Source organism: Chiloscyllium plagiosum, chromosome 13 (assembly GCF_004010195.1).
Source record: "Chiloscyllium plagiosum isolate BGI_BamShark_2017 chromosome 13, ASM401019v2, whole genome shotgun sequence".
NCBI classification, from domain to species: Eukaryota; Metazoa; Chordata; class Chondrichthyes; order Orectolobiformes; family Hemiscylliidae; genus Chiloscyllium; species Chiloscyllium plagiosum.
This window is the reverse complement of record NC_057722.1, coordinates 45,758,747-45,784,123: the sequence shown is the minus strand read 5'-3', so window position 1 is coordinate 45,784,123 and position 25,377 is coordinate 45,758,747. Positions and strand designations below refer to the sequence as shown.

Genomic DNA, 25,377 nt, shown 5'->3' with positions numbered 1-25,377 from the left:
TACATCCACTGACACATCCATGGGCAATTCAGCATAGCCGATCCACCTAACTTGGAGAAAATGAGGACTGCAGATGCTGAAGAGTCCGAGTCGAAAAATGTACTGGAAAAAGCACAGCATTTCAGGCAGCATCTGAGGAGCAGAACAGTCTATGTTTTGGAGCATAAACCCTTCATCTGGAATGCCTGCACCTCTGAAGATGATAACTATCACTAGATAAGTACTATTCACTATGCTAGCTTCATCTGAGTAAATAAAGTTCTTTCTGTCACAATGACGAGCCAAATGCAAAACTGAAGGAACATCTGTAAAATAATTTTACTTCATGCAGAAATTTAACAAATTTATGTAACTGGGCTTCCCTCCACTAGAATGTCTAATGTATCATAATACATTATGTTGACCTCAAACCTTCCAGGTCCAATCATATGCAGTATATGATTGACTTTGAACAGTAGTTAGGAGTGTGGGGAGATAATGGTAATTATTATTGGACTACTAAACCAAAGATCCAGGTAATGATTTGGGGATCCAGGTTTGAATGCTACAATTTGAATTCAATATTTAAAAAAAGTCTAAGGAAGACCATGAGACCACTGTCATTTGTCAGTGAAAGGAAGCAAACTGCCATTTTTAACTGGTCTTGCCTGTATGTGGCAATAAGAACTAGCCCAGCCAGCGATGCCCACACTCCAAGAAAGATTTTTAAAATTGAGAGGGTCAATCTCTTAATGCTTTCAGCTCCCCTGGTCATCTTTCCCTGGCCACAGAAACTCCCCTGGTCATTTCCCTCTGTCCACGGAAGTACCCCTGGTCATTTCCCTCTGCCCATGGAAGCTCCCCTGGTCATTTCCCTCTGGCCATGGAAACTCCCCTGGTCATTTCTCTCGGGCTGTGGAAGCTCCCCTGGTCATTTCCATCTGGCTGTAGAAGCTCCCCTGGTCATTTCCCTCTGGCCATGGAAACTCCCCTGGTCATTTCTCTCGGGCTGTGGAAGCTCCCCTGGTCATTTCCATCTGGCTGTAGAAGCTCCCCTGGTCATTTCCCTCTGGCCATGGAAACTCCCCTGGTCATTTCTCTCGGGCTGTGGAAGCTCCCCTGGTCATTTCCATCTGGCTGTAGAAGCTCCCCTGGTCATTTCCCTCTGGCCATGGAAACTCCCCTGGTCATTTCTCTCGGGCTGTGGAAGCTCCCCTGGTCATTTCCATCTGGCTGTAGAAGCTTCCCTGGTCATTTCCCTCTGGCAATGGAAACTCCCCTGGTCTTGTCTCTCTGACCGTAGAAACTCCCCAGGTCATTTCCCTCTGTTTGTGGAAGCTCCCCTGGTCATTTCCCTCTGGCCACGGAAACTCCCCTGGTCATTTCCCTCTGGCCGTGGAAGCTCCCCTGGTCATTTCCTTCTGGCAATGGAAACTCGCCTGGTCATTTTCCTCTGGCCGTGGAAGCACCCCTGGTCATTTCCTTCTGGCGATGGAAACTCCCCTGGTCATTTCTCTTCGGCCATGGAAGTTCCCCTGGTCATTTCCCTCCGGCGATGGAAGCTCCCCTGGTAATTTCTCTCCAGCCATGGAAGCTCCCCTGGTCGTTTCTCTCCAGCCATGGAAGCTCCCCTGGTCGTTTCTCTCCGGCCGTGGAAACTCCCCTGGTCGTTTCTCTCCGGCCGTGGAAACTCCCCTGGTCGTTTCTCTCCGGCCGTGGAAACTCTCCTGGTCGTTTCTCTCCGGCCGTGGAAACTCCCCTGGTCGTTTCTCTCCGGCTCTCGCAGCTCCCCTGGTCGTTTCTCTCCGCCTCTCGCAGCTCCCCTGGTCGTTTCTCTCCGGCCGTGGAAGCTCCCCTGGTCATTCCTCTCCGGCCGTGGAAGCTCCCCTGGTCATTCCTCTCCGGCCGTGGAAGCTCCCCTGGTCGTTTCTCTCCGGCCGTGGAAGCTCCCCTGGTCGTTTCTCTCCGGTCATGGAAGCTCCCCTGGTCATTTCTCTCTGCCATGGAAGCTCCCCTGGTCATTTCCCTCCGGTCATGGAAGCTCCCCTGGTCATTTCTCTCTGCCATGGAAACTCCCCTGGTCATTTCCCTCCAGTCATGGAAGCTCCCCTGGTCATTTCTCTCTGCCATGGAAGCTCCCCTGGTCATTTCCCTCCAGCCATGGAAGCTCCCAATGTCATTTCTCTCTGCCCATGTCATTTCTCTCTGCCATGGAAGTTCCCCTGGTCTTTTCCCTCTGGCAGTGGAAGCTCCCCTGGTCATTTCTCTCCGGCCATGGAAGCTCCCAATGTCATTTCTCTCTGCCCATGTCATTTCTCTCTGCCATGGAAGCTCCCCTGGTCATTTCTCTCCGGCCATGAAAGCTCCCCTGGTCATTTCTCTTCGCCTCTCGCAGCTCCCCTGGTCATTTCTCTCCGCCTCTCGCAGCTCCCCTGGTCATTTCTCTCTGCCATGGAAGCTCCCCTGGTCAGTTCTCTCCGCCTCTCGCAGCTCCTCTGGTCATTTCTCTCTGCCAAGGAAGCTCCCCTGGTCATTTCTCTCCGGCCAAGGAAGCTCCCCTGGTCATTTCCTGAAAGCTCTCGTTGCTCCTCATTGGCGGCTGCAGTTCTCATTGCCGCTACATCACGGCTGGGAGCTCCTGGGATTGGCTGCCGCTGGAAGGAGCCTGCCCCTTCCACCTATCGGCTTCACCATGGCGCTTCGCTGGCGGACGAGCTGCAAATAGGTTTCAGGTTGTCCCGGAGGCGCAACAGCTGGGACCGGCACGGTCAGGAAACAATGGGCTTGTGCAGGAAGATTGTCCAGAGTAAGGCCTCCTTCCGTTCCTACCACTTTGGGCTGCTGTTGGTCGCTGCGTTGGCAGTGTTTGCCTTTTACTACTTAGGATCCAACCATGAAAATTTTTCCAGCACCACCCGGAGAATGAAGGAAAATCAGGCAGGAAAGAGTTCGCAGGGCGACGCTCAGTTGACAGCTAATCTCAGTGGGAAGAAAGCGGCAGAATCTCCAGGAAGTGCCCCCTTTGCTAACAGCGAGCCTGAGGACACAGCGGGGAAGCAGGCGGTGCAGTTTCATGCTCTGATGATGTTTACCAAGGTGGACAAAAACTACGGTCTCCAAGAGAAATTTACGGTTGCCATCAAGTCGATGGTAAAACATGCAGTGTTCGAGGGTGATGAGGTACTCTGTCTGCATTTTGTTGCTGATGTCCCCAGCAAGAAGATAGGAGAACCACTTCTACAGCAACTGATGCAAATCGCTCCCTTCAAATATCAGGTACCACGCTATATCTTGTTCTCTCGCTCTGTCCAATTACATCGGCAGTAACAGTATGCGATTACTCTGACTGCGTTTTATTCTGTTTTCGAGTGTATTTAGTTTTGAATGGAATTATGTTAGATTCAGCAATAAATATGTAAAATTTATGTGATTTATGTAAAATTGGTTTTAGAAGGATTTATAATGCAATGCTGAGCCTGAAAGTACTGAAATTACACCATTTCATATCTCTGAGGGAAGTTTGCAGTTGTTGCATGGCCACTTCAGCATACCCAACGATGTTGACTCATCTGCCTGGACTATATTCTGTCGGCACATTTGTGCCCAGAGGTTCTTGGGGAAGGAGCGGGTGGTTTCTGTGGTAATTGTACCAGATGGTCACCGCTGGCATTTTATGGTATTTGCCACTTTTACCAATGTGTAGTACTAGTGAGGTTTGTCGAAGGTAGTTTGCTTCTGAGTGGGCCTTTTTAGTCGTTAGTCAATGATGTATCCTCTTTCACTATCTATAGAATAGATCTTAGATGGAATTAGAAAAGAGCTCTTAGATCACAAGAAGGTCTGTTGCAAGATAGCAGTAGGTATAACTACATTTGGAGGTGCCGGTGTTGGACTGGGGTGTACAAAGTTAAAAATCACACAACACCAGGTTATAGTCCAACAGGTTTATTTGGAAGCACTAGCTTTTGGAGCACTACTCCTTCAGGTGGTTTGAAAGAACAGCGCTCCAAAAGCTAGTACTTCCAAATAAACCTGTTTAACTATAACCTGGTGTTCTGTGATTTTTAACTTTGTACATTTGGTCAGGCATTGCTACTCGAACTTTAGGGAGCTAGTGCAAATATATCTGGTTCCTCGTAAAGCTAGAGCAGAACTCCTGGTCTCAACTCTGATTGTATGTGACATTATTTAAAAAGGTGGAGCCAGTGTGACATGAACATTAACCCCTTCAGCTCCATTAGCTTACACAACATCTCTGTTTTCTTCCCATTGTTAACCTAATCACACACATGCAATCACATATAATCTGTGACTTCACAAATGCAGGTAGTATGGTTGTTCCACATTTTTCTCAGAACAGAGCTTTGTTGGAACTTGGACTTGTTTGAGAATTGATGAACATGATTAATCTGTGGGTAATTTCTTTGGAGAAAGATCTTTTATGTCTTGGACATCCGCTGAGGAGTTTTTCTATGTTGATGTTGGTTAATTTCCATTAACTTCCTGAAGTTCTTTTACAGAGGAATTACTATTTTCTAACTTTGGTATTGCCTATAGTATCATGAATGTCCCTCATTGAAAGATAGCTACTTTGATGAGACAAGCTATTTCTTCCTTGCCATAGCTAGAGAATTTGTAACCGTCAATATCTTTGTGATTATACGAGATCTGTTTCTTTTTCTCAGTATCCTAGAAGCTTAAACTAGATAATTTCTTTTTTTTTTACTCTATCTGTGGACATGGATCTAACCCCTTTCGAGACATATATATGTTGATCAAGCTAGATGTGTGTTTGTATAATTGGTGAAGTAATTACAGTCACACTGTTGAGTTGCTTGTTCACCCAAGACTATCTTTCTCACCGGCATCGACAATACTGCTAAATCAAGTTGGTTACCAAAGTATTCTGCTTGTGAACAACATTAAAGATTCCTGAAAGAGCTCAAGTGGGTTTCAGTGCTCATTTTTGCTTTCAGTATTTGCTTCTTCTTGCAAAGTTTGCAGAGATTTAGCTTCAGATCTGCCTTCAGTGATGACAAGTGTTTACCAAACATGACATGCCAATATCTGCAGATTTCACAATAAGTGACAAGATTTCTGTCGTCTTTTTGTGATTTCTAGCTGCTACTCCATTGATGGAGCCCTGGCTGTGCACTAATCATGCCTAATTCTGCTGTGTCCCTCCCAGAATGTCTCCCCAAAGACAAGTTGGAAAAACCAATCTCTTGTCATACACTAGTAAGCCTTTCTTGATCTCAAAATGCTGTCTGTGATCCAAGTATGTGTTCAAAGCTAACTTCCTGGATTATTGGTCTGGCCATCCTTCAACACAATACTGCCAAATGGTGGTGCTGTTTTCTGGTTTTGTTGAGTTTGGTTGAGTCTCTTAGTTTTCCAGTTCCTGTTTCTTCTTGGCCCTTTGACATTTTTTATACCTTTGTATGTAATCTGAGCAGATTCTTCTTTTTGCTCTTGGAAGCCCAAGAATGGTCCCTTGATTAGTTGGTTAAAAACAGTTAGTTGCTGGACCAGCTGTCTCTTGGAGCTAGTGGGACTCCTTCTGATCTCTGAGGAAGTGAAGGTCCAAGCATGTTGGTTCAAAAGTGAGGAGTGTTGATTGCAAACTGTGTACATATTTTCAATTAGCTCACATTCCTATGTGTTGCAATGTAATTTGTAGCATTCTTATGCTCTGAACATTTATTCCACCAACATATAGTCTCATCTCTGGAGCTGTAACTTCTGCTTCTTCAGCCATGGTAACAAGTCTGATCAGATAGTGATTTTGGCTCAAGTATCAAGTTAAAATTCAGTACAACGTCCAGAGTCATAAATAACTTCTGTGGATTCTGGATTATTGAGAACATCAATTTACCCTTAAATGCCTATACTTTCTTTTGTAGGAGATTTCTGTACCTTAGCAAAGATCTTTGCTGTGAAATTTCTCCTTTTCCGCAGTTCTGTAATTGGGTGTCACTTATGCACTTAGTGTTTGATTTTGAGTCTATGCTATGTCTTAAGAAGTCACACCTCCACAAAGTCCAATCTTGTGTTCTGTACAGTCCATCTCTGACCTTGAATTTACTTGTAAGTATTAAATCTTTTTTCCATTTCTTCTCAATATGCTGTTTAATCTTATTACCATGAAAGCTGTTTTAATTCTTGCAATCATTGAAAGCTGTCCCTTAAGCTTATGAACTTACAAAATGCCTACAGTGTGGAAACAGGCCCTTTGGCCCAACAAGTCCACACTGACCTTCCAAAGAGTAACACAGCCAGATCTGTTCCCCTTCCTATTACTCTACATTTATCCCTGACTAATACACCTAACCTACACATCCCTGAACACTAGTGGCAACACCTAAACTGCATGTTTTTGGACTGTGGGAAGAAACCGGAGCACCCAGAGGAAACCTACGGAGACATGGGGAGAATGTGCAAACTCCACACAGACAGTTGCCCAAGGTTGGAATCGAACCCGAGTCCCTAGTGCTGTGATGCAGTAGTGCTAACCACTGAGCCACCATGCCAACTTGTATTCACATCTGCCATTATCAAAGGTTACTGTAGAGCTTGCTGCAGTATTTCCTTTATTTGCTGGTATCTAAGCTCTTCAGAATTTTGTTTGCCACAATCATATTCACCCCTCAACCTTCTCTGCTCTGAAGAAAACAAATCCAATGTGAACCCTTGATTCCCTTTGTAGGTGAATTGCTTCAGGCTTGGCAACGTCCTTTGCATCTCCTCTGCATCCCCATGAGTGCAATCGCACTCCTCCTATAGTATGGCAACCAGGATTGCACATAGTACTCCAACTGTGGCCTAACTATTGTTGTACACAGTTAATCTTCTTGCTCTTGTAATCAATGCTTTTATGTATAAAATATCCATGTGCCTTAATAACCACCTTATCTACTCATCTTGCTGCCTTTACTTATCTATGCACATGTACACCAAGGTCACACTGAGAGTCTATGCTTCCGAGTCTCTGACCATTCAATATGTACTCCCTTACTGTTAGTCCTCTTCGAAATGCATCATCTCACATTTTACTAAGTTTTAAAAATGCAGCTGATTTTTCTCTTTCTCTAGCCTACACTGTTTCCCCAAACATTTTTAAGCAGTGTAAATTAAACCATAAAATTATAAAGAATTACTAAATGATTAATTGAAAGAAAAGACAAATAGATTTCATTGCTGGCAAATGTTAGGCCACACTTTGGTTGTAAAATACACTTTTTGGTGAAAGGCTAATAATACCAGCAGTCCAAAGAGACTTTGGATCCATGTGCATGGATCATTAAAATGTCAGAGAATGAAAAAAAAATTAAAAAGGTTGATCAAATGTTAGCTTTTATATCCAGAGGATTACAGTACAAGGAGATGCGAACAATGTCCCCTTTAAAAGGTCATTGTTGAACTCAGCTAGTTTTTTCAGTGTGTGCTATCTTAAAATTTAATTTGCTTGGTTACTCAACTCATCAACATGGTATCAGGCCAATGGTGTACCTTTTGGGCTGCTGCGTGCCCACACATGCCTGCGGCTTAGCAACAACAGCTGACACTTTACTGCCTCCTTCATTCTTACTGATGTTCAACGATAAGGCATAGACTTATGAAAATGCTGTACCTCTTAATAAATGCACCACTTTTGATTCATTTTTGACTTTTGAAGTTAAGATTAATAGGTTCCACTTTACAAAACGAAGACTTATGTTATCTTGCTCCATCAATGCAGCTTCCCATAAACAGACTGAGTCTGTTAATGATTCAGCCTGCAGGTTTTAAATATGAAAGAAATAATGTGCACAGAACCAACAATTAGCCTGTGATGTGGGAGTTCAGTACTGTCTACTGCATCTTCTGAAAAGTCGGTACACCATTATATCCAATTTAAAAACTGGCAAATGGAATTATTTGCAAACATAAAAATACATTAAGTTTAGAATGTATGTGAAGAATTGACAGTAATAGAGAAACTCAGCAAATTTGGTAGAGTTTCTTCAGCGTTTTATATTGTAATTTCAAGTTGCAGTATTTTGAGTTTTAAGAACTGACACTGCATGTCCTTAAATGCAATATGCCTTGAAGGGATGTGCTCATGATATTGTCACCATATCACACATTTGACCTTGTAATATAAAGCTCTTCATCTAATTGAGCTCTGTCCTCTTTCAGCATGACACACCATGGGATGTGCGCTATCTCCATCTGAACTGTTTAGCTTGATTCCAGACACCCAAGTGCCTGTGATTGTAGTATACAGATGTAAAATACCAGGAAGTGCAATAAAAGTTCATTGAATTCTTCAGTACTACATGACCCATATCTCATATTTATGTTAAGGAAGCTAATGTATTGCAGCATCATCGTTACAAATCATCAGTATGCCTTGTCACCTCACATCACAGTAAGCTCCAGTATTTGCTTATAAAAGAATTTTTGTTGAAGATTAGACTAACTCTGGGTCTTAAAACATTTGGAAGACCAACCACAGTAAGTTTTTACATGTGTGCAGATCCACAACTTCAATAGCTAGGAAGCAGGCACATCTCCTGCCAAATGTGAAGACTTACCAAGCTAGAAGCCTTCTATCTCTTTTACAAAAATAAAAGTAAATCAAGTGTCAGCCTGGTTCTCGCCATGAAAGCTGAGGCGCAGCTATTAAAACACTTGTTACAGGTTTAAAACTAACATCAGCAATCAAATGATAGTGTCAGTTCAACTACATAGGACACCACATTCGGTAAAACAACATTTCAATCACTAAAAAGTGAATCTATAACCTGGAGAAGCATACATGCTTGCAGTGGTTGGTTGTGCCATTTTGTCGTAAGAGATCTCCTCTCAAGATCATTTAAAAGATTTCTTGTTATTGGCAAGCAGTGGATTTGCCAATTAATTACACATGGGCTTTCTGAGGATGATATAAAATTGTCCAGACAAGATCTGGACACATTCTGAAGAAGGCTCACTGGACCCGAGTTGTTAACTCTGCTTTCTCTCCACTCCTGCAAGATCGGGAGTATACCTGAGAACCAGCTTAAGGTACAAATCAACTACATGTTAACAGACTTCAATTCATGTTGTACAGGCACAAACCCCGAGAGTCTATTGATTCTGCAAGTGCATGAGTGTGACCGCTTTGAAGAAGAACTCTTGGAGAGGCTAACCCAGTTAGTAATCACCTCTACTTGAGTCAAAGCCCTCTGCAAAGATTTTCTGGGTAAGAGAAAAGGCCACTTCATTGATACTTAGATGAGATCCTGAAGATCCAGTTTCCTGAAGAAGGGCTCATGCCCGAAACATCGATTCTCCTGCTCCTTGGATGCTGCCTGACCTGCTGCGCTTTTCCAGCAACACATTTTCAGCTATGATCTCCAGCATCTGCAGTCCTCACTTTCTCCTACTTAGATGAGATGTCAGGCCACCATCAGTTACAGGCACAGGGTGCAGCCAATGCTGTTCATATGGTCAGCAGTACACACTGACCAAGCTAGAACGTCATAAATACAGTTTGACATACCTACTCTGAGGTTGTCTGGCATTTCTTCACATCTGCAAAACATGTGATACCAAAGGGCATTAAGTCAAATGGGGAGAAAATCAGTTTCCAAACTCCCATACTGCACCTAGAGTAAGACCCACGCAACCAACAAGATGGTACACACCTCAACGCTGGCAGCATGGGTAGCTGTCCAAACATACACAATGTATCACTGATGTGAATGACCAACAATCTGAAAAACAACATTTAGAAAATGACGTGGCATGTGATGCAATAACTTTAGTGTCTCAGACTCCATCTTACTGAGCTCTGTCCTTTTGCAGCATGGCGTCTGAATTTCTTTGTTAGATCCCAGACATGCAACTGCTCAACTACTGAATAGTTTTACTCCAGCTACTGAGTAACCTTGTCATATGGCAGGAAGCAACTCTATCATGGCCTCCACACATTACTATTGAGATAACCCAGTTGACACCCAACATCTTCATTGTTTGTGTGTCACTGAGGGCTCACTCAGTGCTCATGTTCCTGGAATGTTTCCCAGTTGATTAATATCTGTAATGAAGCAAATGCACATTTGAACTCTGTTCTATTCAAATGCCAAAATGTAGAGCTGGGGCAGGACTGCCCAGAGGTTTTCATTGACCAACCTCCAGGAGCCACACAGTCATGCATAAAGGAACAACATGCAGTGAAGCTTGAAGTAGCAATGTGCTGTCATGCATGAAGGAGCAACGCATTGTCAGATGTAAAGTGCAAGACAATTTGTGTTACTCTGGTTCAGAACCCGAGCACTGATATGTATGTAATTGGAAGTGATCTGCAGACTGGAGAGTTTAGCTGGATCTCGCTGGTGTAGGTTGGCTGAAAGGGCTATAATCTGTGCCCCAGTGGCAGCCTCCCTCAGGACAGCAGAATTGTAAACCTAAGGCAAGGCATGCGCAAGTTGAGCACCTTCAGCATCCTCTGTCAGAGGATGGAGCCAATTCATTGATGAGACCTGCTCCTGTAGAGAGCTGTTGAATCCATCCAAGGCCAGGTCACCAACCCCTGTCACAATGCCAGGGAAATGAGGAAGCTGACTCCACATTTTCTGAGGCAGCAAAGGAGCATTGCATTGAAGTGTCTGAGAATACAGGCACTAGTTGGATTTTAGAACTGAAGGGTTCACAAAAGTGATGCTATGTAGATACAACCTGTTTGTGCTTAGCTAGGATTACTTTGTGCTATACAATAAGATTAGTTTGTATACAAAACTGTTAGTCCCACCAGCAACAGTTAATACTCCAGTCAGTAATCCTACTCTTGGTGATTTTGCACAATTGTACAATGTTGCTGTTTCTTGTCATCAAAGTATGGTCTGGGAGCTTTTGCATCCATATGGTAAGTCCATCAGGGCCTTGGAGATCATTGTCTGAATGTTTGCTGGATCTAGTTATTCCTTGCAATCATGCTTCCTAGAAGGACATCATTCAGATAAGCTGGCCATCCCCATGGTTACCCATACCACTATGCATACTGACAAGTTCTCCCTCTGTCCCCATCCGATTCCTTTCCCATGGACTGCCCCTTCCTCCTTCAATAAGATCAGTCCTTCCACTGTTTCTGCATTCTTAAGGGCCACTCCTAATTACTCGGCCGTGCTATGAAGGATAACCAGAGACTCTGACCATTTGGAAGGTCCTATTGTATACTGTAGAGCACCACCAAAGAAAGTGTACCTTTGTCAGATCAGTGAACTCGACACTCAGTGTTCTTGGCTCTCACTGTAGCACATTTGTAGCTCTCATGAAGAGGTGAGAATTAATTTCCTCAGAGGATCACCCTCATTCCCTGGAATTCATCTGCAGTCTTGGGTTTGGAATGGAAGAGCTGAGTCGGAGTTCATTGGCAGAGAGTAACTGTATCTTGACAGCTACCAGGAAAGTGTACATGCTGGAATAAGCACCAAATGTTTGTTTAAATAAATCAACAGAAAATATGTTTTATAACAGGAGTAGTCAGTTATAGGTCAAATGACGTTAAACAATATTTGCTAACTGATCCCTTGTGGTGACTTGTGTAGTTATTTAGTTTTACAATTTCATGAACAGATGCAGGGGCATGTGAGGCTGTTTGCTTGGAATGTATTATGTGATGTATGCTATCATGTTCCGGTCCTTCCATATCCTCCGCTGCCCATAATAAAAAGCATTGAAAAATGAATCTGTGTCATTTTGTGTTTAAGTTTCTCATATTTTTGGGCTTGCTGTTGGTAGCATTGCATCTGACTTCAACTGTTCAATACATTTTAGTCATGTTCTTATTATAATGTATAATAGAAGTTGGCAACTATCTCAATGATTTAGGAATACGAAACTAGTATTTGCATAATGGCTTGTCAACTCAAAGTATCTCAAAGCATAACACTTAACAATCACTGCCATTTAGTCATTATGGTATTGTTGTGAAGATGTGGATGTATCTTTTAAGAGAGTTAAAAGCAGCAGAACTACCGGACACAGCGCCAAGTGTTCTCAAGAAGGCAGCAATGTAACACTGGGTCGAACAATTCGATTAGTTCATTGCCTGGAGACAAAAACAAATTCTAATTCGACCAATCATTTTAAATTATGTCCGGAAAAGGTATCAAACTCCAATCCAGTTTGAATTGAGTATATTGACAATCTTAAAAGCCAATAACATAATCTGATGCTCTGGGATATAAGACCGGGGGGAAATTGAACAGTTGAGAGGAGAACTGCTAAGTCCTAGCATGTACCAGACTGCTTGAAAAAAAATCTCTCTTAAAAGTATCTTTTCGATCAGTAGCCTGTGATACAGAAATTCCTAACAAGGAGAAAAGAAGACACAGGAAGACAAGAACCTACAGCTGCCTGGTTTTGAAATAAGTGTGGTTTTGTAAGTCTTATTTGGGAGTTTATTGGACTAGTATCATAGGAGGGAAGGTAAAAGATAGGTTAGAGAAAGAAATTATAAGTAGTGGTTAGTTAGTTATTCACTTATACTTTAAGAAATAAAATTGTTAATTTTTACTTTGCATAGTTCTCGGCCACTCAAAACTTTACAGATTACTGCATGGGATAAATCTTTTCTATGTCGCTGGTTTTAAATTAAGAAGGAGAGTTTACCCCATGTCGTAACAGTTTGGGAGCTCGGATCCGTGATTTGAACTGTTTTTGACTGATTTGAATAGATTTGGGAGTACGAAAAGTCCCAGCAGATTTAAACACTTACAGGTTAGTGTCCAAGATCTTTAAATAAAGTGCAAGTGAGACAATTTGTTTAATTTTGGTGACTTGTGGTTGATTAAATTAAAAGTGAGAAAATGACTCTTAAAATTGCTAAAGAGGTTCTGGGATTTGAAGACGATTCTCAAATTCACCAAAAAAGCGAACGTCCATACTTTTAGAATTAGCAAATAAGTTAGATTTGGGTTTAACCAAGGACGGAAATAAAGCTGAAAGTGTAAAGGGGCTACTGAAACACTTAGGTGTGTCGGAGAAACAGACAAGTGCAGTAGCAGTAGAAGAACTTAAATTACAATTGAGGAAAATAGAGTTAGAAGATAAACAAAGAGAGAGAGAGAGAGAGAGAGAGAGAAGAGAGGGAGCGAGAAAGGGAAAGAGAGAGAGAGAAGGCTCTTGGCTGAGTAAAGAGAGAGAGAAGAAAGGGGGAGAGAGAATTTGAACTTGAAGTTGGGACTTAGTCAGCAAAGTCAAGTTAACAGGATGAGATTAAAAGAGAAGGTAGTGATATATATAAATATGTCAAAACTCTGCAACATTTTGAGAAAGATGTTGAAGCCTTCTTTACTAATTTGAAAAATTAGCGAGGCAGATGGAGTAGTCTGAGGATTTATGGGTAATACTAGTTCAGACAAATTGATAGACAGAACTAGTGAGGTGTTTGCCACACTCTGATGAGGTGTCAAGAGATTTTGAAGAGGTTAAACAGGCTATTTTAAGTGTTTATGAATTGGTACCAGAAGCACATAGACACCAGTTCAGAAACACAAAGAAGGAACCAGGTCAGACTTATGTTGAGCTTGAAAGAATTAAACGTAGTCATTTTGATCGATAGGTGCGTGCTTTGAAAACAAGTAGGACATTTGAGACTCTCAGATTATTCTGCTGGTGGAGTTTAAAAACTCACTTCCAGAGCTAATAAGAATCCACGTGGAGGAACAGAAAGTTCAGGAAGTGAGAAGGGCAGCAGAATTGTGGGCGGCACGGTGGCACAGTGGTTAGCACTGCTGTCTCACAGCGCCAGAGACCCGGGTTCAATTCCCGCCTCAGGCGACTGACTGTGTGGAGTTTGCACATTCTCCCTGTGTCTGCGTGGGTTTCCTCCGGGTGCTCCGGTTTCCCCTCTCAGTCCAAAAACGTGCAGGTTAGGTGAATTGGCCATGCTAAATTGCCTGTAGTGTTAGGGGCAGGGGTAAATGTAGGTGAATGGGTCTGGGTGGGTGCGCTTCGGCGGGTCGGTGTGGACTTGTTGGGCCGAAGGGCCTTTTTCCACACTAAGTAATCTAATCTAATCTAATTAGCAGATTAGATACATAAAACAAGCTTCCAGCCAGAATTTCGTCCTGTGAGGGATAGATGTTGGGTGAAGGGGAGAGCCTAGACTACTAAACCAAGAATAATGAGTATGGTCAGATTTTACCACAGGATAAAAAAGAAGCCCAAGAGGGTGGAAAGGAGGTGAAAGGTGTCAGGTGTTTCAACTGTGGTAAAGTGGGACACGTAAAGAGATAGTGGTCGTTAAAGAAAGGCACTATGGGAAAAGATGTGATAAAAGAAGTGGTTAGTTAATTATTCTCTGTTATACTTTAAGAAATAAAGTTGTTAATTTTTACCTTACATAGTTCTCGGCCACTCGAATATTTACAGATTACTGCACGGGATAAATCTTTTCTATGTTGCTGGTTTTAAATTAAGCAGGAGATTTTACCCTGTGTCATAACAGTTATGATAAGTAATAATCCATCGCATCAATAGTAATGAGAGGAATAAATAGGTCATTCTGTTTGTGGTAGTTTTGGTTGAGTGAAGAATGCTGACCAGAGTAAACCCAGAATGAAATATGGATGCTCGTTGATTGTGCTCGCTACAAAATCTTGGCAATGGTATCGTTATGTAGTTGCTTTTCTGCTCAGTGATCTACCAGATGGTGCATGCACAGAGTTTTGATGACAAGAAATCTTTGGATCTCTTCCGAATGGAGTGATATGTGGCAAAGAGTCTGATTCCTGAGAGGTTTCATCTGAAGTGTATGGAAAATGCTTTGTTATTTTTCTTCATTCACAGGATGTAGCTATTGCTAATAAATAGCATAATTGCTCTATCCTACCACTCAGTTCAGGAGATACCCAAAATCATGAGCACAGACAAGTGAATAGTCGAGCTCTATCCTCACTGCCCTAAACTGAATTGCTTGCTGGACCATTTGAGAAGGATAAACACATTGCTGTGAATCTGATGTGGCGTGTCCAGCAAACAAGGGAAGGGTGGCAGGTTCCCCTTCTTACTGGATGTTTTTGCATTACACTTTTTTTATTTTGGCCATTATATCTCCTGAAGCCAAATATGCAAATGTGCCCTGACTTTTATTGCGTCTTGCTGAGTTGGCATTGTTTTCCCCATTGGCTGGGTATATGATGTTGCTGCCCCCTAATGGCTGGCTGTTGTGCCTGGAGTCACAGGGAACAGGAAATTATCTCCAGAAGAGATTTAGTATTTCACAGGCCAAATTGACTGACCGACAATCAAACAGCGCAAGACCGAGACAGTCTGACTACAGGAATACAAAGGAATCCTGAGGCTGAAATCACAAAATAAAAAGACAGCCTTGTTGGACACAACAAAATGAAAGAGTTAGCTAAGCTAAATCAACAGAGCCAGATTTTGAAATAACTAGATGGCACATCATTGCAATTAGTCGACATTTTGCAGGTGTACCATCACAAAACACACTCTAAAGGTCATGGGTATAATGTGTGTAACTGAACAGACAAAGATGGGATTAGCTAGAATAACAAACAGCAGTTAATACATGAGAACCTTTGGTTATATATTTGCTAAATTGGGTAACTCAAAATGTACATGATAATACTTCCATTTTCTTTATCAAAAGGAGGATTTTAGATTGAAATGCAGTCCAAAGTCCTTTCTAGTTTGCTGTAGTCATGTGACATCTACTATGAAGCACATGTTGCAGGCAGTCATCTTAAATTCACTTCATAAAGACCTGGTGTCTGTAAGCGATGCCTTTGTAATAAATTGACCCAAGTTCATGCCATTACATTGATTTATGTGCAAATGTCATCGTCAAAGATTGCAGCAGCTAATGGAACGAAAAGGTATCTCTGATTTTCACAACATAATATAGTCTGAAAGCATAAAAAGCATTTTATAAGGTGCAACAAGGAAGGTTACTGCACAAGATAAGGGCTCATGGACTTTGTTGTGATTATTTAGCATGGATAGAAAGTTGGTCAACCAAGAGAAATGAGAGATCAGCAATAAATGGACATTTTTCAATTGATAAGCTCTGAAAGTGGATTTGCAGGTTGGACAAGGTGGTGAAGAAGGCATTTGGCTCGCTTGATTTCATTGGTGAATGCATTGAGTATAGGAGTTGGGACATGTTGCGACTGTAATTGGATTGAATTTATTGTCACGTGTACTGAAGCACAGTGAAAAGCTTGGTTTTGTGAGCAATACAGGCAGATCAGAGTTAAGTAGCAGGGATAGTAAATAGTAGGTAAACAGCAGCAAAAACAAAAACACAGGTGTGGGCGAATGTTAAGAGTTTGTGAGTTCATTCAGTATTCTAACAACAGTAGGGTAGAAACTGTTGTGAAACCGGCTGGTGCGTGTGTTCAGGCTTCTGTACTTGCTCCCCAATAGTAGAGATTGTAGAAAAGCATGCCAGGGTGTGATGGATATTTGAGAATGTTGGCAGCCTGTCCTTGTCAGTGGGCCTAATAGATGGATTCTATAGATGGGAGGTTGGCCTTTGTGATTGTCCGGGCTGAGTTCACCACTCTCTGTAACCGTCTCTGATCTTGAATGGTGTTGCCATACCAGGTAGTGATACATCCAGACAGAATGCTCTCTATGGCACACCTATAAATGTTGGCAAGGGTATTCAGCATCATGCCAAATTTTCTCAGCTGCCTGAGGAATAAGAGACGTTGTTATGCCTTGGTAATTAGTGCATCCACATGAAGAGTCCAAGAAAGCTTGTTGATGACCACTCCCAGGAGCTTGACATTCTCCACTCTTTCCACCTCTGTGTTGTTAATGTGTAGGGGGGCATGAGTAACATCCTGCCCAAAGTCAATAAGGAGTTCCTTGGTTTTGCTGGCATCGAGAGCTAGGTTGTTCTCAGTGCACCATTTTTCCAGGTCTTCCACTTCCCGTCTGTAGTCCGTTTCGTCGCCATCTGAGATTCGACCGACTAAGGTGGTGTCATCAGTGAATTTGTAAATGGCATTAGCCTGGTATTTGGCAACGCAGTCATGGGTATACTGTGAGTACAATAGGGGGCTGAGTATGCACCCCTGGGGGGGGGGCTCCAGTGTCAAGTGTTGGTGAGGATGGAAAATTGTCCCCAGTCTTCACTGATTGTGGCCTGTGGGTCAGGAAACTAAGGTTCCAGTTGCAGAGAGTGGGACTTAGTCCGAGGTCACTAAGTTTAGTAATCAGTCTCGAGGGAATAATAGTGTTGAAGGCTGAACTGTAGTCAATGAGTAGGATTCTTATGTAGCTGTTCTTGGTGTCCAAGGTGTTCTAGGGAGGAGTAAAGGGCAGGTGATCTGGCATCTGACGTGGATCTGTTGGTCCAATAGGCAAATTGGAGTGGGTCAAGAGTAGTATTGAGGTTGGAGTTGACTAATGCCATGACCAGCCTTTCAAAGCATTCCATGACCACCAAAGTTAGGGCCACTGGGCGGTAGTCATTAAGACATGCTGCATGAGCCTCCTTAGGCACAGGGATGCTGTTGGCCCTCGTAAAACAGTCAGGGACAGTGGCCTGCTGCAGGCAGAGGTTGAAGATGTCCAGGAAGACTTCTGCCAGTTGATCTGCGCATGCTCTGAGTGCGCAGCCTGGTACTCGTCTGGTCCCATCGCTTTCCTTGGATTCACACGAAGGAAAACTGATCTGACCTCTGATGCAGTGACTGTTGGGATATGTTCGTTAGGACTTTCAGAATAGGTGTTAGCTCTCCACCGCAATTCTGCTTAAAGCGAGCATAGAAGGTGTTGAGACGATCTGGGAGGGATATGTCATTATTTGCTATCTTGCACTGTCTCTTTTTAGAACCTGTGATGTGAGGCCACTTTTAGAATACTGCATTCAATTCTGGTCGTCCTGCTAAAGGAAGGATGTTGTTAAACTTGAAAAGATTCAGGAAAGATTTGCAAAGGTGTTGCTAGGACTGGTGTGTTTGAGCCATAGGGAGAGGTTGAATAAGCTAGGGCTTTTTTCCCTAGAGTGTCGGAGACTGAGGGGTGACCTCATAGAGGTTTATAAAATCATGAGGAGCATGCATAGGGTCAATGGTTTTTTCCCGGGTTAGGGGAGTCCAAAACTAGAAGACATAGGTTTAAGGTGAGAGGGAAAACTTTTAAAAGGGACCTGAAAGGCAAATATTTCACACAGAGGGTGGTGCATGTTTGGAATGAACTGCCAGAGGAGATGGTGGAAGTGGGTACAATTACAACTTTTAAAAGGCATCTGCATGAGTATATAAATAGGAAGGGTTTAGAGGATATGGACCAAATGCTGGCAAACGGCACTAGATCAGTTTAGAATATCTGATCATCATGGACTTGATGATCTGAAGGGTCCATTTCCATGCTTTATAACTCTATGAATCTGTTTATCAAACTGCATTTTGCTTTTGTTCAACCACATTGACTTGGTCTAATCTTACCACAAATTTGGAAGTGCTTTGTTAAGACTTCCTTAACATTAATTTTCAACACTTCCTGAGGTATTCCTGTCAAGTTAACTGGTTTGTAGTTCCCTGTTTTCTCTCTCTCTATCTTGAATAGCAATATTGTGGGCGGCACGGTGGCACAGTGGTTAGCACTACTGCCTCACAGCGCCAGAGACCCGGGTTCAATTCCCGCCTGAGGCGACTGACTGTGTGGAGTTTGCACGTTCTCCCCGTGTCTGCGTGGGTTTCCTCCGGGTGCTCCGGTTTCCTCCCACAGTCCAAAGATGTGCGGGTCAGGTGAATTGGCCATGCTAAATTGCCCGTAGTGTTAGGTAAGGTGTACATGTAAGGGTAGGGGTGTGGGTGGGTGGCGGATCGGTGTGGACTTGTTGGGCCGAAGGGCCTATTTCTACACTAAGTACTCTAATCTAATCTAATCACACTTGTTAACTTCCAATCTTCTGAGAGCGTTCCAGATTTTGACAATTTGGGAAAATCATAGCCAGGATATAGACCATCAGGCCCTGATGGTTTGTCAGATTTTAGTGCCTTGAGTTTCTTTAGTACTGTATCTCTGTTGAACATAATTACCTTAATTTGCTCATTTTTATTGGACCCTAGGCTATCCTGTAGCTCTGGTATGTAACTTATTTCTTCTACTCTGAAGACGGGTATAAAATAATTTTTCATAGTATCAGCCATTTCCTCACTTGCCTGAATAATTCTTTTTGCCTATAAATTTAAGGGACCAATGTCTACTTTAATTACTCCTTTTATACATTTGTGAAAGCTTTTATAATGTGTTTATGTATTCCTGACAAGTTCAGTATCATTGCATTTTTTTTACACTTTGAATAAAAGTTTTGCTGGTTTCAAAAGAACGTTCAACTCTCAGTCTTATAAAGAATACGAGAGGCACTATTAACCTCTTAGTCTATTCTTAAGCCCCTGAGTAAACCATGAATGAATATTTCTGAGTTTTTGATCTTTTGATAGAATATATTTTTTGTTTAGCAAAACCAATTGTTTCTTTAACTGTTTTCTATTATTTATTTACCACCATCTATTTTTAGCCCTTTTACTCAAATAGCTTTGACCAGCGCTCCCTTCAGACCTACGTATTTAGCTTTGTTTAAGATTCATGCTTGTAATCTTGGGAGGTTTGCAGTGTGGGAGGAGATTACCTCGATAGAAAGGAGCAAGGTCATGAAGGGATTTGAAATGTCAGAATGTTGAAATTAAGACATTGCTCTACTGGCAGTCCCCATAAGTCAGTGAGCATTGGGATGGTATTTTAACAGGACTGATATAATTTAAGACAAAATGACTGCAAAACATAGGAGTAAGGGAGTTTTTAACAATTTAGTAATTGATAATTATTGCTAAACAATCTCTGTGGCCTAAACAAAATTAATTCCTAATGCTAGATGTAAGACAAGATTAAATCTGGTTGTTTAACAGTTATCACGACTGTACGACTGCTTCCCTCTCCAGTATGCCATCTGTCATCATGGATGGATATGTATCATTTGTTGTAGATGTGTGGTTGGTGTCTGGCATGATACCTTCAGTATCTGAGTCATCATTCTATATGTTGGGTAGTCGATGATATCGCTGAAAATGTGTTGCTGGAAAAGCGCAACAGGTCAGGCAGCATCCAAGGAACAGGAGAATCGACGTTTCAGGCATAAGCCCTTCAGCTGCCTGACCTGCTGCGCTTTTCCAGCAACACATTTTCAGCTCTGATCTCCAGCATATGCAGTCCTCACTTTCTCCTAGTTGATGATATACCATGCAGATAAGTAATCTATTTCTTCGCAAGACTCATCTATTTCTTATGACATCATCACATGACCTTGGCTGGACACTGCCTCTCACACACACATCTTAAACCTGTCTGTTTTATCAAGATGGGATAACGGTCTGCTTGCTTGCTGATCATATACTTGTACCATTTCCTCCCTTCTTTCCATCAGTGCATTGTGCCAATGTGTTGGCATCGTCCCCTCTAATCTATACAGCCATTCCAAGGATCTGTGCACAACGATTGTGGGTGGCACGGTGGCACAGTGGTTAGCACTGCTGCCTCACAGCGCCAGAGACCTGGGTTCAATTCCCGCCTCAGGCGACTGACTGTGTGGAGTTTGCACGTTCTCCCCGTGTCTGCGTGGGTTTCCTCCGGGTGCTCCGGTTTCCTCCCACAGTCCAAAGATGTGCACGTCAGGTGAATTGGCCATGCTAAATTACCCGTAGTGTTAGGTAAGAGGTAAATGTAGGGGTATGGGTGGGTTGCGCTTCGGCGGGGCGGTGTGGACTTGTTGGGCCGAAGGGCCTGTTTCCACACTGTAAGTAATCTACTCTAATCTAAAACGATTGGTATCAACACGACAATCACGGCATTGTCTTACATTTCCAGAAGTTGCTGACATCCATGAACCTTGGAGACCTGCAGAGCCAGAAAGAAAGTCGGAGAGAACACTGGTGCTGAGTCGATAGCCTATAGGGGCAACATGTAGATTTAACACAGCTATCTGGAAATCTTAGTGTGTCTCTTTACATTTAATGGTCGTGGATCTTGCTACCATCAGACTAAGGAGAGGCAATAATATGTTCAACATCCTATTTCCTGCACTTCATGGAAGGGTGCCCAATTGCACTATGGACTGCTTTCAGTTGCAATTTGTTGAGCTACACTGAACATACAGAATATTGCAGTCTGGTGTGTGGTGCTGGGAAAGCACAGCAGATCAGGCAGTATCCGAGGAGCAGGAGAAACTGTTTCGGGCAAAAGTCCCTCATCAGGAATCCTGCTCCTGGGATGCTGCCTGACCTGGGCTTTTCCAACACCACACTCTTGACGCTAATCTCCAGCATCTGCAGTACTCACTTTTGCTTGTCCAGAATATTGCAGTCACTGTGCCAACAGCCGTTACTCTAGTAGTATTGATAATTTGTTATACAAAAGGGAATTTGATGAAACAGTCAGCAGAATGTAATCATGTCCTTGGATATGGAAAATATTAGTTGCAATCTTGCACTGTGGCTAGAAGCTGTCTCGTGTAGAACAAGAGATTCTCTCTGTTGTTGAGGTTGCTTGAATTGACTTGTTTCACATGACTGGGTTAGTTGATCAATGTCCTTATTAATTATAGGCCACTAAATGTATTCTGCACCAATCTCATATTTTTCTGATACCTACGTGAGCTATGTATGATCTTGCCTTGATGCAGAACCTGCAACGTTATGATTTATTTTCCCTTGAAGATTACACTCTTGCTCATCTCTGAATGACCAGATGATTGTGTTAGTTTGGGAACCTGTTAAATGTGTCCAGGCCATTCACTGATGATAATCTTCTTGAGCTGTTGCAACTAATCATCACCAGATGGATCTTGCTGAATCTGCCCAGCTTGACTATGACCAAAATGTATGAGAAGATGTTATAATCTCAAATCTTTGGTATTGAAAGTAATCGGTTTGTTGCCTCATTTATTGTAAGAATATGTAGATCTGTCCATGCTGGTAGAAACATTATAGGAGGTTCATCCGTTATCAGGGAGACTAAGACCTAGTGGTGTTATCATTAACTGAGTTTCTGGGTGAATAATTTAATGTTCTGGGGATCCAATTTCAAATCCCACTATAGCAGATAATGAAGTTTGAATTCAATAAAAAAAAAATCTGGAATTAAGAATCTACTGATGGCCATGAAACTGTTATCAATTGTCGAAAAAACGTCTATCTGACTCACTAATGTCCTTCAGGGAAAGAAATCTACCTGGTTTGGCTGACATGTCCATATGATTCCAGACCCATAGCAAAGTGGTTGATTTTCAACTGCCCTCTGAAATGGCCATTCGGTTGTATCAGTCACTGTGATGTTTCAACAAAGAAATAAAACTGGATAGACCAACTGGCATTGACCCAGGCAACAGAAAAAGCAATGGCAGAAATAGCCCTTTCGTTCCTGCAAAGTCGTTCTCACTAATATCAGGGACAAGTAGCGAAATTGGGAGAGTTGTCTCAAAAATTAGTCGAGCAACATCCTGACATAATTATGGAATGGGTGGCTGTGGTTTTTTGCACGGGGTGTCCAGGTGGATGGGGTGTTGGAGGCGGGAGAAGGGGTCGTCAGAGGGTGGGTGAGAATCCTGGTTGAAGAAGTAGGCACGGAGGCGAAGGCAATATCCCAGCACCAACATTACCATCCCTAGATATGTCCTGTCTCACCTGCAGGTCAGACCCAGCAGAGGTGGTGGCACAGTAGTATGCAGTCAGGATGAATCACCCTGGGAGTCCTCAACATTGACTCTGGGTCCGATGAAGTCTCATGGCTTCAGATTAAACATGAACATAAACATGAAACCTCCTACTGATTACCACTTACCATCCTCCCTCGTCTGGTGAATCGGTACTCCTCCAGGTTGGACAGCACTTGGAGGAAGCACTGAGGGTGGCAAGGGCACAAAATGTCCTCTGGGTGGGGGATTTCACTGTCCACAACAGAGACTGTCTCGGCAACAGCATGACTGACCGAGCTGGTCAGGTCCTAAAGGACATAGCTGCTAGACTGGGTCTGCGGCAAGTGGTGAGACAACCAACAAGAGGAAAGAATATATTCAACCTCATCCTTATTAATTTGCTGGCTGCAGATGCATCCATCCATGATAGTATTTGTAAGAGTGACCACCACTCAGTCTTTATAGAGATGAAGGGGTAGGAGGGGTGGCTAGATTAGAGTGGTGCTGGAAAAGCACAACAGGTCAGGCAGTATCTGAGGAGCAGGAAAATCGACGTTATGGGCAAAAGCCCTTTGTAGAGATGAAGTCCAGTCTTCGCATTGAGAATACCCTTCATCATGTTGTGTGGCACTATCACCGGCCTAACTGGGATAGACTTTGAACAGATTTAGCAACTCAAGACTGAGCATCCATCAGGCGCTGTGGGCCATCAACAGCAGCAGAATTGTACTGCATCACAATCTATAACCTGATGGTCTGGCATATCCCTCACTCAACTATTACCATCAAGCTGGGGAATCAACCCTGGTCCAATGAAGAGTGCAGGAGGGCATGTTAGGAGCAACACCAGACAAACCTAAAACTGAGGTACTAAACAGGCCTACCTATATGCCAAACAGCATAAGCAGTAAGTGATAGACAGAGCTAAGCAATTCCTCAACCAATGGGCAGATCTAACCTCTGTGGTTCTGCCACATCCAGTCGTGAATGGTAGTTGATGATTGAATAACTCACTGGAGGAGGAACCTCCACAAATATCCCCTCCCTCAATGATGGAAGAGTCCAGCACATCAACGCAAACGATAAGGCTGAAGCTTTCACAGCAATATTCAGCCAGAAGTGCCACGTGGATAATCCTCCAGTGGTCCTCAGCATCTCAGATACCAGTCTGCAACAAATTTGATTCACTCCACGTGATATCAAAAAATGGTTGGAGGCACTGGATAAGTCAGAAGTTATGGGCTCTTGCAACACTCTGGCAATAGTTTTGAAGACTTGTGCTCCCCTCGCCAAGCTGTTTCAATATACTTACAACATTGCCCTGTATCTGACAATATGGAGAATTACTCAGGTATGTCCAGTATGCAAAACATGATAAATCCAAGCCGGCCAATTAGTGTTGTATCAATCAATTCTCGATCATCAGTAAAGTGATGCAAGATGTCATTGACAGTGGTGTCATGCAGTACCTGCTCAGCAATAATAACCTGCTCAGTGATGCCCAGTTTGGGTTCTACCAGGGCCATTCAGCTCCTGACCTCATTACTCCCTTGGTTCAAACATGGACAAAAGAGCAGAATTCCAGAGGTGTGGAATATCCTGTTGTATATTGGACTTTTCTGAGCAATTGGATTTAATGTACATTTTAGCTCATATCATTTTGTGGCACATAGCTTACATATGTGCTGAAATGTTGGACACAGCCTTGATGGATGAAACAAATCACATCTTATGCAAGACTTGGATCTGAACCTGTTGATGAGTACTGTTAAACATCAGTTTAACAAGAGTTAAACACTTATAGATGCTACTGGGCTTCTACAACTTTGAATTTGCTTCGTTCTTCTGGCATAGCATCAATGGTATATACTTTGGATTTGTTCAGAAGTATTAGTCTGAAGCATTTGTTGAGTGCAGAGACGATTACCAATTCCAAAAGCCTTTCAGCTATGTTAACTTAAGGGAAATCACACTCTGTATCATTGCCTTGACATTGGCTTATGAATTGGTCAATCTTTTCATCTACAAATCTGAAACCTTTTGTCAGGATCTTTGCAATTGTCGGATGAAATGCTATTTCGATCTGTTATCTACTGATTGATCCTTTCTTTGAACAATTGAAATGCTGATAGAATGTCAATGGTATGCCAATCCATGATGATGTGTTTGTTTTCCAACTTTGAATTACTAGTTTAATATTGTGCATTGCAGTAGTGTGTTTGTCTGTGTTCTTGTTGACTGCGGTGTTCCTTTCTTATTGATATTGCTGTCACTTTAAAAGTTGCAGGTTTGTGGTAGTAGGTTTTTGTCTGGAGGTGGTATTACAACATAAAGGACTGGTGATGTCACATGAGCTTTTTTTGTTTTCACACCAATTTGAAAAAAACATAATGGTATTGACTGACCTTTAGAAACTTTTTTTCATATACAAAATTGCTTTTTTCAGTGTTTGTTTTTCCTTTATTCTGGGAGTGTTTCCAATAGACTAGGGCTGTCCTTAAGCACTTTGTTTTATTTAAATCAGGTTAGCAGTCTCTTGAGTTCTATTTAAAGACTAATGGAGATAGAGTACTCACTGTGCTTCATTATAGTTTTGTAACGTTTAATTTTGGTTGTAGTTGTGAATACATCACTGAACAGATTGATTGATGACTTCCCACAACTGTGATGCTGTTATCACCTTTACAGGCATTAGC

The 25,377-nt window shown here is 42.6% G+C and overlaps 1 protein-coding gene across 1 annotated transcript in view; it reads left to right on the top strand.

Moving 5' to 3' along the window:
* Positions 1-618: 618 nt before the first annotated feature.
* The window catches only part of xxylt1 (xyloside xylosyltransferase 1), a 172,082-nt gene continuing 147,323 nt past the window's right edge, over positions 619-25,377 (top strand). The window contains exon 1 of the mRNA XM_043702284.1: positions 619-3,255. Coding sequence (XP_043558219.1) covers positions 1,471-3,255 — 1,785 coding nt within the window. The 5' untranslated portion in view covers positions 619-1,470. The remainder of the gene's footprint in view (positions 3,256-25,377) is intronic.